Source organism: Polypterus senegalus, chromosome 4 (genome assembly GCF_016835505.1).
Source record: "Polypterus senegalus isolate Bchr_013 chromosome 4, ASM1683550v1, whole genome shotgun sequence".
NCBI classification, from domain to species: Eukaryota; Metazoa; Chordata; class Cladistia; order Polypteriformes; family Polypteridae; genus Polypterus; species Polypterus senegalus.
The window spans coordinates 68,605,363-68,621,896 of NC_053157.1; the positions used below are offsets into that span (position 1 = coordinate 68,605,363).

The 16,534-nt window shown below is 39.0% G+C and overlaps 1 protein-coding gene across 3 annotated transcripts in view; it reads left to right on the top strand.

Annotated features, from left to right (window-relative positions):
• ptpn13 (protein tyrosine phosphatase non-receptor type 13) overlaps window positions 1-16,534 on the top strand; it is a 344,308-nt gene that overhangs the window by 307,962 nt on the left and 19,812 nt on the right. For all 3 annotated transcript variants that reach the window (XM_039750815.1, XM_039750816.1, XM_039750817.1), the window contains 2 exons: window positions 9,853-9,962; window positions 10,203-10,258. In XM_039750815.1, the coding sequence (XP_039606749.1) occupies window positions 9,853-9,962; window positions 10,203-10,258 (166 nt within the window). The remainder of the gene's footprint in view (window positions 1-9,852; window positions 9,963-10,202; window positions 10,259-16,534) is intronic.

Genomic DNA, 16,534 nt, shown 5'->3' on the forward strand with positions numbered 1-16,534 from the left:
TGTTACCAGCGCTTCATATCCCCGGGCCATTAATAACAATAATATATAAAATGATCTCGCGGGCCGGATATAATTACACACTGGGCCGGATGTGGCCTGCGGGCCTTGAGTTTGACACATATGGACTAAATTGAACTTCTCGATCGCGCAATTCAGATCGAGTTGACGCACACTACAGTACATCGAGCCTGCGTGCTATTGTGGTTTTGCCTGCGTCCCTCAATAAGTTACCCTCCCCTCGCTCTTACTTTTTTACCGTTCATCTAATGAATACACTGAGTATGGCTTTACCAAAACAATCATTGATCGCGAATAAAGTATCCATTATTCATAAAGCTTCAATTGGTGATCTGTCTTTCTGCGTTAACCGCAGTGCACCCCCTCTCGGGAATCAAATCTCGGACGCCAGCGCTAGAGGCGAAGCCTCTACTATTGCGCCACGGCGTGTGGTTTGTCTATTTGAGCATAGCAGTGTAATTCGGTTTTTGTTCAGCACTCTTTTGGAACTGTTGTTTTTGTCTGCGCACTGCGTCGGTTCACGTGAGCCGCTGAATATGGTTTTATATGTCACTCGCTCGCTTCTAATTGTTTCGCTGCCTTCTTAATTATATAATGTATGTTTTCTTCAGCGGTTTTTGGAGCTCTTCCTGGTTTTCTACGTACTGCATGATTACGTGGGAGGCTCAACTCCATTACAGTAAATGGAGAAAAATATCTTCTAGTTATGACCATTATACATAGACTTTCGAAATGAAACCTGCCCAACTTTTGTATGGAAGCTGTAAGGAACGAACCTGCCAAATTTCAGCCTTCTACCTACACGGCAAGTTGGAGAATTAGTGATGAGTCAGTGAGTCAGTCAGTCAGTCAGTCAGTGAGGGCTTTGCTTTTTATTAGTATATATATATATATATATATATATATATATATATATACAGTATATATTGGGACAGATTAGGGTTTTCTCGCTCCCTTGTACCCTCAGACCACACATCAGACACCAGGTAAAAGTCCAAATAATTATTATTTATTATAATAATGTGCACAAAGCACGCTCCTCTCCACAATTCTCCAATAAACAATAAACCGATTACAATAACAATCCTGCTCTCCCAGACGCTTAGCCACCCTGCCTCCCAACTCAGCTTGTCCGTCTGGGATTTCCCACAGTCCTTTATACTCCTTGACCAGGAAGCGTTTCACCCTCTCTGTCCATGTGACCTGGAACACTTCCGGGTCAGATAAAAATCCTTCTTTTCTTCACCCAGGAAGCACATCGTTCCCTTTGTCCACGTGACTATGACGTACTTCCTGGACGTAAGGCAAATAGTCTCTGGGCCTCCCTGCAGTGACTCCTGGTGGCCCCCATGGTATCCAGCAGGGCTGTGCATTAAAAGTCGGCTGGCATTCGGGGCACCTCTATGCTGCTGGAAGGGGTCCATCTGCCGGCCTGGGAGTATTGGCCGAGATGAACGGCCGGCCATGTACCACAATACTCCCCCAACCCGTGAAAAACGGTGGTTTAGAGTGTTCAGTCCTGCGAGGGTTGTCTTCCTCCAAGAAGGACTTCTGGTCGGACCTTGGCTGTGCTTTCTGAAGTAGTCCCTGGAGAACCTAGGGGGAATTTCAAAACTGTGATCCACTTTATCCCCCGTTCTCCAAGGACAGTTGTGCCAAATGTGTCCCGGCCGTTGGCATCCAAAACACCATCTCTGTCCTCCCGGAATTCTCCCCCTGTGACGCTGAAAACACTCGGGGAAATCAGTCTCCGCCCCTTTTCTCGCTGATGAAGGTTCCACAGCCGCCTCTATACTCTCAGCTCGCTGCTTAATTTTGTCAGGAGACACCCTCTTTATTCTTGGGATCTCCTGTTTAATCTGGGGCTTATCCACAGTTTGGGTCTCTTTATTAGAGAAAGAGAGCCCTTTCACTGGCTGCACGCCCTTTGACTTTAAAGTAACCAGAGGCGGCGTCTTCAGCACCGCATCGCTCCAAGAGACAGCACTTTTCAGCTGCTCTGGTACGATCGGCACTTCCACCACCCCTTCTGTCATCACACCACATTCACTTGTAGGGCTCGTAGTGACTTGGCACCCGCTACTAATTAACCGCGGGCCCGTGTCACTCTGTGTCCCTTTATTCTGTACAGTACCGGTAAAACTCACCTGTACCGCCACATCAATCATGATGGGAGACTCCCGACCTAATCGCCGTAGGAATTCATCCACCCTCCTTAAAGCGCCGCGCTGCTCTAGATCCCCAGCGATCTTCTTTATTGTCTCCACAACCTGTAAAAATTGGTGCATGGGCTGAAGCAACTTCTCCAGCTCGTGCACGTCCAAAAAGTTACTTAATTCAGCCTGAGGCAGGCTCGAGCCATCACTAGCCTTACCCTCCGGCTGGGAGCCAATAAGCACGCCCGTTCCTGGCACGTGCTCAGACAGGTCCCGCAAGGGAGCCTGGGATTTGCAGTTCTTTTCGGAGGTCCGCGGTGCCGTTTGTGGCTGACTGCGATCCGTCTGTATCAATTCATCGACGGACTGATCAGTCATTTCCCAGACCTCCTTACCTTTTTGTAGGGAGAGCGGTGCTTCGCTCGCCTCCCCTTTCCCCTTCGGAAAAACCAAGTTCGTCTTTTCTTGGGTGAAGCCACAAACAGCTGGACATGGAACATCACCTTCCTGGAATCCCTCGTGGTAGGTCACATGTCCCTCGCCGGCACCCGTAATGCGGCAGTTTTATTCATTCGCCTGAATGAGAGCGCACCATCGCCTTCGGGTTTTCCTTCTGCCTCCCGCAGAGCCTTCGGATGGACATCTGGGAGGTATGTACACGGGACAACATGTGTTATTTTAAAAAGATTCTCAAGCACATTCCCGGCACATACATCGTCGGAGATGTCCTCCTCCGGAAATCTCTCCCGAAACACGTAGCCGCTCCATGGCTCGTCTTGAGCGCAGGCAATGCCGAGCGCTAGACCTTCACTGTTGCTGGTGCTCTGCTTTGTCTTCTTCTTCCCCATGACGTCCTTGGTTAAGGTGAGGTTTGGCGATTTTTCTCTGCCTGTTGTGACGCTGCCTTCTCAGGGTTCTGTCCACAGTAAATTTTTTCCAGGTCCTCTGCCAAACTGACGGCCAGAGAATCCTGTCGGCTACGCCAACAGTGACAGATTAGGGTTTTCTCGCTCCCTTGTACCCTCAGACCACACATCAGACAACAGGTAAAAGTCCAAATAATTATTATTTATTATAATAATGTGCACAAAGCACTCTCCTCTCCACAATTCTCCAATAAACAATAAACCGATCACAATAACAATCCTCCTCTCCCAGACGTTTGGCCACCCTACCTCCCAACTCAGCTCATCCGTCTGGGAATTCCCACAGTCCTTTATACTCCTTGACCCGGAAGCGTTTCACCCTCTCTGTCCATGTGACCTGGAACACTTCCGGGTCAGATAAAAATCCTTCTTTTCTTCACCCAGGAAGCACATCGTTCCCTTTGTCCACGTGACTATGACATACTTCCTGGGCGTAAGGCAAATAGTCTCTGGGCCTCCCTGCAGCGACTCCTGGCAGCCCCCATGGTATCCAGCAGGGCTGTGCATTAAAAGTCCATTGTCCATAATTCCCTGCTGGCATTCGGGGCACCTCTATGCTGCAAGGAGGGCTCCATCTGGCGGCCTGGGGGGTATTGGCCGGGATGAACGGCCGGCCATGTACCACAATATACCACGGCGTGTGGTTCATTTATTTGACAGTATGTAGATCGGGGTAATTACATTCAAGGCATTCGTAGTCTGAATTACAATCTGACTGTGTACGCCTGATGAGCCAAGAATTTTGGCAAAACACGTGTCGCGTACTCTTTGCATTATTTGACAGTAAAACTATTTCAACCATTCTATGATCTACTTCTCGCAACTGAAAGGGGGCACCGAGGCGGATGTTAGCCGACTTGCTGACCAACCAAAAGCGTCACCTGGTAGATAACCACTCATACAGTCAGATTGTGATTCAGGCTACAAATGTCTTGAATGTAATTACCCCGCTCTACATACTGTCAAATAAACAAACCACACGCCGTGGCGCAATGCAAGAGGCTTCGCCTCTAGTGCTGATGTCCAATGTTCGATTCCTGAGAGGGAGTGCAGTGAGTGTGTATGCCTGATGAGCCCAGAATTAGGGCGAAACATGTGTTGCATACTCTTTGCATTATTTGACAGTAAAACTATGTCAACCATTCTATGATCTGCTTCTCGCAACTGAAAGAGGGCACCGTGGCAGATGTTAGCTGACTTGCTGACCAACCACAAACGTTACCTGGTAGGTAACCACCCATACAGCCAGATTGTGATTCAGACTACGAATGCCTTGAATATATATATATGTATATATATGTGTGTGTGTGTGTATATATAGCAGAATACCCGCGCTTCGCAGCGGAGAAGTAGTGTGTTAAAGAAGTTATGAAAAAGAAAAGGAAAAATGTTAAAAATAACGTAACATGATTGTCAATGTAATTGTATTGTCACTGATATGAGTGTTGTTGTCATATCTATATACAGTGGTGTGAAAAACTATTTGCCCCCTTCCTGATTTCTTATTCTTTTGCATGTTTGTCACACAAAATGTTTCTGATCATCAAACACATTTAACCATTAGTCAAATATAACACAAGTAAACACAAAATGCAGTTTTAAATGATGGTTTTATTATTTAGGGAGAAAAAAATCCAAACCTACATGGCCCTGTGTGAAAAGTAATTGCCCCTGAACCTAATAACTGCTTGGGCCACCCTTAGCAGCAATAACTGCAATCGAGCATTTGTGATAACTTGCAATGAGTCTTTACAGCGCTCTGGAGGAATTTTGGCCCACTCATCTTTGCAGAATTGTTGTAATTCAGCTTTATTTGAGGGTTTTCTAGCATGAGCCGCCTTTTTAAGGTCATGCCATAGCATCTCAATTGGATTCAGGTCAGGACTTTGACTAGGCCACTCCAAAGTCTTCATTTTGTTTTTCTTCAGCCATTCAGAGGTGGATTTGCTGGTGTGTTTTGGGTCATTGTCCTGTTGCTGCACCCAAGATCGCTTCAGCTTGAGTTGACGAACAGATGGCCGACATTCTCCTTCAGGATTTTTTGGTAGACAGTAGAATTCATGGTTTCATCTATCACAGCAAGCCTTCCAGGTCCTGAAGCAGCAAAACAACCCCAGACCATCACACTACCACCACCATATTTTACTGTTGGTATGATGTTCTTTTTCTGAAATGCTGTGTTCCTTTTACACCAGATATAACGGGACATTTGCCTTTCAAAAAGTTCAACTTTTGTCTCATCAGTCCACAAGGTATTTTCATAAAAGTCTTGGCAATCATTGAGATGTTTCTTAGCAAAATTGAGACGAGCCCTAATGTTCTTTTGCTTAACAGTGGTTTCGCCTTGAAATCTGCCATGCAGGCCATTTTGCCCAGTCTCTTTCTTATGGTGGAGTCGTGAACACTGACCTTAATTGAGGCAAGTGAGGCCTGCAGTTCTTTAGACGTTGTCCTGGAGTCTTTTGTGACCTCTCGGATGAGTCGTCTCTGCGCTCTTGGGGTAATTTTGGTCGGCCAGCCACTCCTGGGAAGGTTCACCACTGTTCCATGTTTTTGCCATTTGTGGATAATGGCTCTTACTGTGGTTCGCTGGAGTCCCAAAGCTTTAGAAATGGCTTTATAACCTTTAACAGACTGATAGATCTCAATTACTTCTGTTCTCATTTGTTCCTGAATTTCTTTGGATCTTGGCATGATGTCTAGCTTTTGAGGTGCTTTTGGTCTACTTCTCTGTGTCAGGCAGCTCCTATTTAAGTGATTTCTTGATTGAAACAGGTGTGGCAGTAATCAGGCCTGGGGTGGCTACGGAAATTGAACTCAGGTGTGGTACACCACAGTTAGGTGATTTTTTAACAAGGGGCAATTACTTTTTCACACAGGGTCATGTAGTTTGGATTTTTTTTCTCCCTAAATAATAAAAACCATCATTTAAAAACTGCATTTTATGTTTACTTGTGTTATATTTGACTAATGATTAAATGTGTTTGATGATCAGAAACATTTTATGTGACAAACATGCAAAAGAATAAGAAATCAGGAAGGGGGCAAATAGTTTTTCACACCACTGTATATATATATATATATATATATATATATATATATATATATATATATATATATATATATATATATATATATATATAGATATATATATATATAGATATATATATATATAGATATATATAGATATATAGATATAGATAGATATATAGATATATAGATATACAGTATATATATATATATAGAGATATATATATATATATATATATATATATAGATATATATAGCAGAATACCCACGCTTCGCAGACGAGAAGTAGTGTGTTAAAGAAGGTACGAAAAAGAAAAGGAAAAATTTTAAAAATAACGTAACATGGTTGTTAATGTAATTGTTTTGTCATTGATATGAGTGTTGTTCTCATATCTATCTATATATATATATATATATCTCTATCCATCTATATATATATATATATATAGATAGATATGAGAACAACACTCATATCAATGACAAAACAATTACATTAACAACCATGTTATATTTTTATATATATACACATATATATATATTTTTATATATATATTTTTATATATATATTTTTATATATATTTTTATATATATACCCGCTTGGCAGGAGAAGTAGTGTGTTAAAGAAGGAAAGAGAAAGAAAAGGAAACATTTTGAAAATAACGTAACATGATTGTCAATGTAATTGTTTTGTCACTGTTATGAGTGTCGCTGTGATATATATATATATAGCAAAATACCCACGCTTCGCAGCGATGTCATGTGTTAAAGAAGTTATGAAAAAGAAAAGGAAACATTTTTAAAATAATGTAACATTATTGTCAAAGTAATTGTTTTGTGTATTTGGCGGCAGCATCATGAAGTTGTTTTCGGTAGCTGCATCAGAAAATGTACCACGATGTCTGACACGCCTCCTTTTTACTGTTTTCTCACAGCTTGGATTGCTGCTGTCATATATATACACACACACACACACATATACATACATACATACATACATACATACATACATACATATATATACACATATTCATATCTACATATACACATATATATATATATATATATACATACATATATATATATATATAGGTTTGGTCACTGAGTGCAAGGGAAAAATAATAAATTATAGTCTATAAGTTATTAAACAGTAAAACATTAACGTTTTAAGAAGTACAGGTACATTGAAATTACATTTTCTATGTGAACGTTCAAATTTGTGCCTCTGGTAATGTGCCTTACCGGCATTTAAAGAAAATTAGTTTTGTGTCCCCTGCAGTGTTAAGAGAGAAAGGCTTTGGTTTGGGATAAAAGGAAAAAGGTGTAAAGAAAGGAAAGTTGCCTTTTCTTTTATATAGTATAGAGAGATGTGTTCGCTGACGTTATGATCGCCTTTTGGGGACAGTCGCGGTGGGTCTTGTGTAGACTGGTGAGACGTCCCCGCCATTAATCGGCTGTGATGGCACTGTGAGTCCTCCACTCGTATGCGTGTGTTCATAATCCGAACTGAGGACCTGATAATCGTATACGTGCAAAAGAAAGTGTGAATCGCCTTAATATTATTTTGCCGTGGTGTAGAAAAGGGGTACCGTGTTTGCACTTGTCTGGGCTATAGCTCAGGGGGCGGATGAAAAAAATTAAAAGTTCTCACTTTGACTTAAGGCAGAAGCGAAGTCAGCGTCTCAAAGGCCGGCACAGCTATGCACAAGCGCTGGCTGCTCGACTTTTGCTGGGCAGGAGACCCAAGCTTTGCAGACACGCTCATGATATCAAAAGTCTCAGCGCTCTTTGGAGGTAATTCATATATTATATATATAGCAAAATACCCGCTACCGCAGCGGAGAAGTAGTGTGTTAAAGAAGTAATGAAAAGAAAAGGAAACATTTTAATAATAACGTAACATGATTGACATTGTCATGAGTGTTGCTATCATATATATTCCTGCCTAAATAAGTCACCCTCGCCGCTCTTACTTTTTACCGCTCATTTAATCATGGCTAGTGGCGGAAAAATTATAAAATGGAAGGAGGATGGCTTTACCAAAACAATTATTGATGGCTTAATCGATTATTCATAAAGCTTGAATTGGTGATCTGTTTTTCTGTGTTAACCTCATATTTTTCATACTTCTTCTCAAACTAAGGTGGTGCGAGGGTAAAATGAATCGGGATGCGCTGATCAATGTAATCGTGTACCAGGAAATCATGCATTGACAAAAGCTCCCTTTGCTTGTAATGCAAAGTGTGATTAAATGCATTATTTTTCAACGTGTTATGGAGCACATGCATCGAAGCTTCTCAGCTGTGCTTGTGCTAAGAAAAGGAAAGATTTTAAAAATAGCGTAACACGATTGTCAATGTGACCTTTTGTAAGTAGTGCCTGGAGGATTCAGTGTGTTGAAACTCTAGAGACAGCGTGTGTATTAACTTGTGGATTTTTCTGTGAGTATTTGGTGGCAGTCTGACGAAGTTGCTTCGGATGACGGCGTTAGCCGCGGAGCTCAGCTCAGAGCGAAATGAGGTGGGAGGGGAGATGATGACGTGACTCCCCACCCGCCTTAACTGTCAATCCCCACAAACACAGTCTCGAATTTGCATAAGCACACCCTTCACCTACAATTTTAACTTAGTTACAAAGTGATCAAAACTCGCTTATATCCCGCCCTATCATTAAACTTGTATCCCGTGATTACCTGTGGGCATGTGAAACGCCAGCGTAGCCTGTCTATGAACTTAATTTAAAGTTTAGGTTTACACCTTGCTTTCTTTCCGAGGTAGCAGCAATCATGAATATGGTAGTATATGCCACTCGCTCGCTTCTTATTGTTTCGCTGCCTTCTCAATTATATAATGCATGTTTTCTTAAGCGCTTTTGGAGGTCTTCCTGGTTTTCTACGTACTGCGTTGACAGTCAGTTCACGTGATTACGTGGGAGGCGTGATGATGTCACACGAAACTCCGCCCCCCACATCTTTGCAGCTCTACTCCATTACAGTTAATGGAGAAAAATACCTTCCAGTTATGACCATTAGGCATAGAATTTCGAAATGAAACCTGTCCAACTTTTGTAAGTAAGCTGTAAGGAATGAGCCTGCCAAATTTCAGCCTTCTACCTACACGGGAAGTTGGAGAATTAGTGATGAGTCAGTGAGTGAGTGAGTGAGTGAGTGAGGGCTTTGCCTTTTATTAGTATAGATATATATATTGTGAAATAATCAGCCTCAACACAGAAAAAAGGTTTGGGGAAGCCACCTTTACAATTTCCCTGGCTGCAAAAGGGCATAGATTGAAGTCCAAGACTGAACTGAATGAATGTTCCAAACATTGCGACTTTAAAGCCCATGACCGAAAGTGACATGGCTGTACCAGAAGTCGCATTTCTCTGGGTGCCACAAACTGGAAGTGACATTCTTCTGGGTGCCAGAACCAGAAGTGACGTTTTTCTGGGCGCTGGAACCAGAAGTGAAGCCTTTACTGTTGAACCAGGCAGGTTTTCCCGTTTTTGGTCTGCAGAGACAAACAGGAGAGGGTTTAGTGCATCCCGCCACCCCTTGGCCTGGCGTGGAATTACCTTCCCTTGGTCCATACAGCTCCCTCCTACTTGCACATGTGAGACGGTATGTATATGTGTGTTCCGTAGTTTATTAGTGAAAATGACTAATAAATGTGAAACATTTGAAATATTGCTTCTGACTTGTGAAATGAAAATGTTTGCTTTTCTTCCAGATTGTGATTCCCCTTTTTTGAAAGAAGATGTGAAGGATGAAGAAGATACAGCTACTTTGTCAGAAGACACAGACTGCGATGGTTCTTCTCTGCCCGAGGACTCTCCAGAGGTAACATGATTTTAAAAGTGTGACCTATTTACACCCTAGTTTCTGTAAGTTAATTTAATCAAAATATGGAAAATATTTTATGAGCTCTAGCTGGAAGCTTGAGAGTATCTATACCAAAAGCTTAAAAGTAAATATTTTTGGCCAGAAAAAGTTTTTATCTAAACTTCAACACTGAAAATAAGAAATAGGAAAAATATTTATGTATTATAGAATAAAAATCTTCAAATTATGTTTTTTTAGCCATCAAGAGCAAATGACTGCAAAGAAGAGAGTGTGGAAATTTCTGCACCACTAAGGTAGGATGTAAGCAAGAAAGTTAGATGTTAAATTTATATGTATTGCATTTATAGCTTAGTTGAAGTCTCTAAGCAGCACGGACATTTTTATTGGAGTCGGCACTCCAATAGAAAAAAATATTTCAGTTGAGGCATTATAGGTTATAGGTCATCACACATCAAAGATTTAAGATGTAGCTGACCTGTTTTAATATTTAACTTAGTGCTTATTTAAGTCCATCACTGGGCATTCTTGGTCACTCTGCTTAACATTAGTCTTTTTAAGTTTTCTTACAAGGGTTTAAATAAAATTAATTTATCCAATAATTAAGCCTTAATTTATCATTTTGTTATAAATTAGCCCATTAAACATTTTCAGAAACAGATTGAGGGAACATAAGATGATTCACTCATTTACAGTAGTTAGTGTTGTATGTTTTTCTGATTGTTTATTTAGCATTATAGAAACAATGTATTCTGATGTTGTTTCAGTTCTCACATATTAAAAGAAAAATCTTTATCTCAGCAGTGACGTGGGCACTTGAGAACAAAGGTGGAAACAATTGAGAAAAAAATTTAGGACAGACAATTTAATGCTCATCATTTACCAGGTTGAACATTTGTGTAATTAGAGTAATTAGTGCCAGGATTAAGTTGGACATAAAAAATATGTCCGATGAAATGTTTTTGAAAATTGTATAAATTTAAAACACAAATCAGTAAGTTTAATTTACATTTCTACCAATTCTCTTGGTCTAGAAGCACTTATTAATAATTAAAAATTAATAAAAAAGGAAAAGAACTGTATTGTAGTGTATTCTTCCAGATCAAAAATAGCAAACGAATAGGCAAACAAAGAGAATAAACTAGGAAATGAAGTAAAACTGAAAGTCTGAGACAGGCAGCGTTCAAAAACATTTCCATAGAAATGCATCAATAAAGTATCCGAGACCAGAACAGAAAAATGTATTGTGGGTCTTTAAACAAAAGTATTAAATGAGATGTTACTAAAGGCTGCAAAACAAACACTCATGGCTCTGCATGAGCAGCCCACTTCATTTAAACTCTTCTAGACATTTTATAAGTATCTTCCTTGGACTTCACTTTTCTTTTTCTCATATCTCTGTTATTGTAGACTACTTAGCCTTTATAAAATTAGGAAACGAATTATGAGGACTGCTTGTTAAAATGTCATTGAAATTATATAAATGCATTGCTCAAGTAGAGTGCTAAAATTAATTTGAAACTTTGAACCCTTGTAATTACAATTAACTTTTCCACTTTCTTAAAGAACACCAAATCCAAACAGTAGATGCCCAGAGTATGCGAGAGGCTGTCATTATTTGTGTCATAAAAATGGCAAAAGATCAACTTTTATAAGCCTATTGTTAGTTTGGTTTGAAAAACAAAGATAAAAGTCAGTGCCAATCTGTAGCAAGTTTATTGATGCATTACTAATTCACAAAGTTGCCACGTACCAAAAGGAAATCGTGTAATTAAAGACATCCATGGTTTTACATCAATAAAACTAATTAATATTGTAAATAAGAAAGTATACAGTAAATAACTGGGTGTCCTCAGCATATGAATGAAAATTGCTCCTGTGCTACTGAATTGTATCTCCATTAATAACATGTATTGAGAAAGCAGAATCTGACCCAGTATTGTGCCTTTAGGCCAGCAGTACTTTCCCTTGTGAGTGTTTTTTTTTTTTTTATTAAACCCTGTGGGTCTAAAGCAGGCTTTCCTAATGTGGGTTGTGAGTGGCATTTCAGGGTGTGTGAAAAAGAGGAGGGTAGTGTCGGGTTCACCAAAATTAAGTTGGGTGCGTTATCTGACTTTATCATGGTGCAGTTGGTGTCTTGCAGTGTGCTGTCATTTGTAGGTCATTCATTAGTCAATGATACTGTTCTGTGATATATAGAAAATCAGGTATTGCACACGCAATTGTCACATATGAATGAGGTACAGAAATGTACATTCTTATGGTTTCTTACTGCGGGCAGTGCATTTATAAAAGCAAGTAACTTTGTTTTAAGAAAATGGAATTTGGATCTTGCAATGATTTGTTGAGAAGGGTGAGGTCTAGTATTGATTTCTGTGCAAGCCCTGATGATGAAACATTACTGATTTTGAGGTTGGTTTGAAATTTTTGTGAGATGGGGAAAAGAGGGACTAAATTGTATGCAATACCTGCTGCTTACCCTCAGCCCATCTCTCCTAGTGGCGGTCCTGGCAGTAGTACAGCAATTTATACTGTGCAACACATCTCTTTTAGAACTGCAGTGCATGTGTTATTGGAGAACAAAGATAATCAGCTTTATTACATTGTTGTCTAGAGATCCAGCACCCATTGCTTAACAAGGGTCTCCAATTTCCCTTGCTCCTCAATCACTGATCATGTGTCATTTCCTTGCAGCGCTTGATACTTCACAGGATATCCCTAATCCCAGATCGTCATTTGAATGTGTAAACTTCACAAGGGACACATTTACAAGATTCACCAACCACACTTTTAATTAAAGAATAAAATAAAAAGGTCTGAACTCGTTCTCTTTTAACTTCTGCTGGAGACATGCCTTTCTTTTCTTATACTTTGCTGTTCGTCTCCATGCACAGTATGACTCCCCAGATTCTCTTTACTCTTTCTTTAATGTAAAAGACAAAATTACATTTTTTTTTTAACTCTCCCAAACTCTAACTAACAGCTCTCTGTTTAGAGGAAGTTCTCACAGCAAGAAAGACACGTGCAATTCCTTAACTACCATAATAATTCACATAAAGCCAAGCTACTCGACACACGGCCCAATAAAATGTTTTCTGTGGTCCCTAGGTAGTAAGAAGTTCATACAAGTCTAAGAATCATGTTTAGTATTTAAATTCCTGCTCAAACAAGCACAATCATTTTTTTTTTTCAAAGGGGGTGTACTAGTGCTTTATATGTCTTTTCAGTTCAAGTGATGTTACTTTCTTTCTGTGTCACAACATGATGTAGACATAAGATTTATAGAGATACAGGTGAAACACAAAATTTCAGACAAACATTTAACAAATGGGGAGAATTCACATTCACTAAAATAAACAATATATCTCTATGTCTGGCTTGTCAGAGAAGTATAGCAAAACCAAAATGTGCAAATATCCAGAGTCACCAAGAAAGCTGTTCTGATGACTTTAGAAAATGATATGCCCCTCAGAGAAATTGAATAAAGGATAAAGTCCACTCAATTCTGGAAAGCCTACATGGCCCATAAAATCTACTGTGATACAAAATAAAAGAGAGTAATTCTATCACAGAAGATAGAATGAAATAAAATAGTGTGGAACACTGTAAAGAGCCAAAGGCTTTTTACTGAAGGTGAGCTTATTAAGAAATTTTTCTTGGAGTGTTGTGGATCTCTTTGCAATTATTTTAAAAATAAAGACAATATAATTGGTCAGATTTCATAATTGCAGCTATCTGATTTTACACTAGCCACTAGAGATAAAATAATTTTCAATAATATTTTTGAAAGTAAGTCTGGCCATCAATGAGTCAACTGATGTATCAGACATGACACAAGTAATGGTGTGGGTGGGCTTTTTTAATGGCACAGATCCTGTTGAGGAAATGCTCACACTTCTCCCACTTCAAGACCAAACAAGTGGAGAGGATAATTGTTTGGCTCTGTGCTATTTTTAAGGGACTGGGAAATAAAATTAACCTGAGCAAACTGGTGTCCGCTACCACCGACAGTGCTCCATCAACAGTCAGAAAGGAGAAGGGTCTTATAGCATTACTGAATAACAAAGCAGTGGTACCCAACTTTTTTGCATATCACAGCATTCCCCATCCATCGAGAACAGTTATGTTGCAAACTCAATAAAGGAAACTTGAATGTGACAATGCAAAAAGTAGTTAGGACAATCACTAAAGCACCAGCAGTTTTCAGACTTTAGCGGTAGAATATGAAACACATTAACATGACCTTATTACTACATGTTGAAGTCTGATGGTTAAGCTGAGGTGGCGTTTTATTAAAGTTTATTGATTTGCTCTCAATAATGCAAGTTTATTCAGCAGAGAAAGCACACTGATCTGCCATATGACAATGATGAAAAATTCATACTGGATGTTGCTTTTCTCACTAACACCTCAGGGCATTTAAACTTGGTAAGTCTGAAGTTACAAGAAAGCAAGAATGTTCTCCCTGTTCTTGTTAGCAATGTTTAGGCTTTACAGGAAAATTTACTTCTCTATCAATAACAGCTTCAGCAAGACGATTGTACTTATTTTCCATGCCTGAGTGTTTCAGTAGGTCAGCTGCACAGCATTGCTTCCATCCGGCAGAGCTCACAGATTATTTTGCTAAACTTTCAAGGGAATTTAATGGTCGTTTTGACCTAAAACCACTCATCCCAATGATTTGTGCAGTTGAAAATGTATTCAGTACTGAATTAAAATCTGCTTTGGATCTCACAGAAATGGTTGTTGTTTCAAAAGCCAGGTTTGAAAATTAGCTTAATGATTTGCAGAGTAACTGGATTTTACAACTTAAATATAAAGAGAAATCAGTTTTAAACTTCCAGATACATTATGTATCAGGCGGAGAGTATGATGCTTCCCTAACTTGTGCAAAAAAAAAAAATTGACCAGTTCTGCATCCAGTTACTTGTGCGAAAGTGCATTTTCAGCAATGGAGATTACCAAGTTCAAACAGTGTAATTCCCACACTGACAAACTCCTCACTGACTGTCTGTCAGCATGCTGCAACAACTTTAGATCAACTTTAATAAAGAAATTGGTCAGCAAATGCAATCCCAATCTTCACATTAGACAAGTCTACAGTATGTGTTTTTTTATTTTGTATATAGTATTATATTAAATACACTTCAATGGACATACAAGTTATCGTTGAAAGTTAACTGCAGATCATATTTTTTCACAATAGAACCAGGTGCTGTGTATGTATGTAATCAATCATAATTGCATTTTCATCAGATACATTTTGACATGTTGTTTTTAGATTTACAATTGTATCAATAAATTGTTTATGGCAGACAAGAGGGAATGGTAATAACCATCCTGAATGTATTAGTTTGTATTTATGGTGGAGCATGGCAGTATTCAGATGTATCTTACATATGAAGGCATTTAAAAGAGCAAAAGTAGACTGGATAATAAAATGTTAATAGGTCTAAAAAAAATGTTAATAGATCTAAATTGCTGTAAAGTTTTAAATAGATTTCATAATTTTTTAAGATTTTTATTTTACTCTCCTTTTCAGGTAAATGTTAATTAAATGTTTATCTAGTGATATGTTATGATTACAACAAGATAAATCTTATGTTCACTAATTTCTACATTTATTATTCTTTTGAATTTGGAATTGTTTATTAAAGTTAACCCCAAAAATAAAGAAAATGTGTTAAGTAAATTTGTTGTTTTATAACATTTTAACTTAAGTCTTTAGGGAGCAACTAACACCAAAACTCTCAGAAAATGTTAACTTGTTTTGCATTGCAGCCCTACAGTCAAGGTTATTCCCAGCTTTTGGCCCCTGAGGTGCTTGAAGTTGAGTAGTACTGACGTAAAGGAACATTACAACCAAATTGCCTTTAAGCTTAGAAAAGCAGGTTCTGAAAAAAATGTTTTTTGGGATCAGCTAATTCACTAATCAAGTCATTTGAGATAAAAAAAATCTACTGATCTTAATTGTCAGCTGAACAAGGAGAATGACTAGTAGAGTTCATCTTTTTTACAGTTAAATGTTAAACCTTCTTTTCTGTTGTCAATTTAAATTTACTAAGATCGTAACTGCAAAGAATGGCATGGTGTGTGATGCAGAGCTACTAGAACTGCAAGCTGACTGCTCAGTCAGTAATTTAGTGTTGTCTATTTTATAAATGAGGTCATGTGGTAGAAATAAATTAGATATACATTAAAGAAAGAAATTTTGACCTCAACTATGACCTCTTTGAGTCAGGAGGAAGCTTGTTCACGTGTCTTTAATTTCCCTTCATCAAGGTGGAGCACCCTATTACAAAGAGAGTCATACTTGTGCAGTGCTGAATGATTGCTTACTCACCATATTGTCATTTACTGTGATTGGTTTATTGGCTTACAACATCTGACTTTTCACTCTGATCAGTTTATTGGCTTACAAACTCAAATAACATACCCAAATAAAAGTCTTATTCTAGTACATTCTTCTCCATCTCCGTATTTCTTTATTTTAGTTCTTACCCTTTTGTAGAAAACTGTGTACATGACAACTGTTAAGTCTTACTGGGTTCATGAAAGAACATGACATCAGC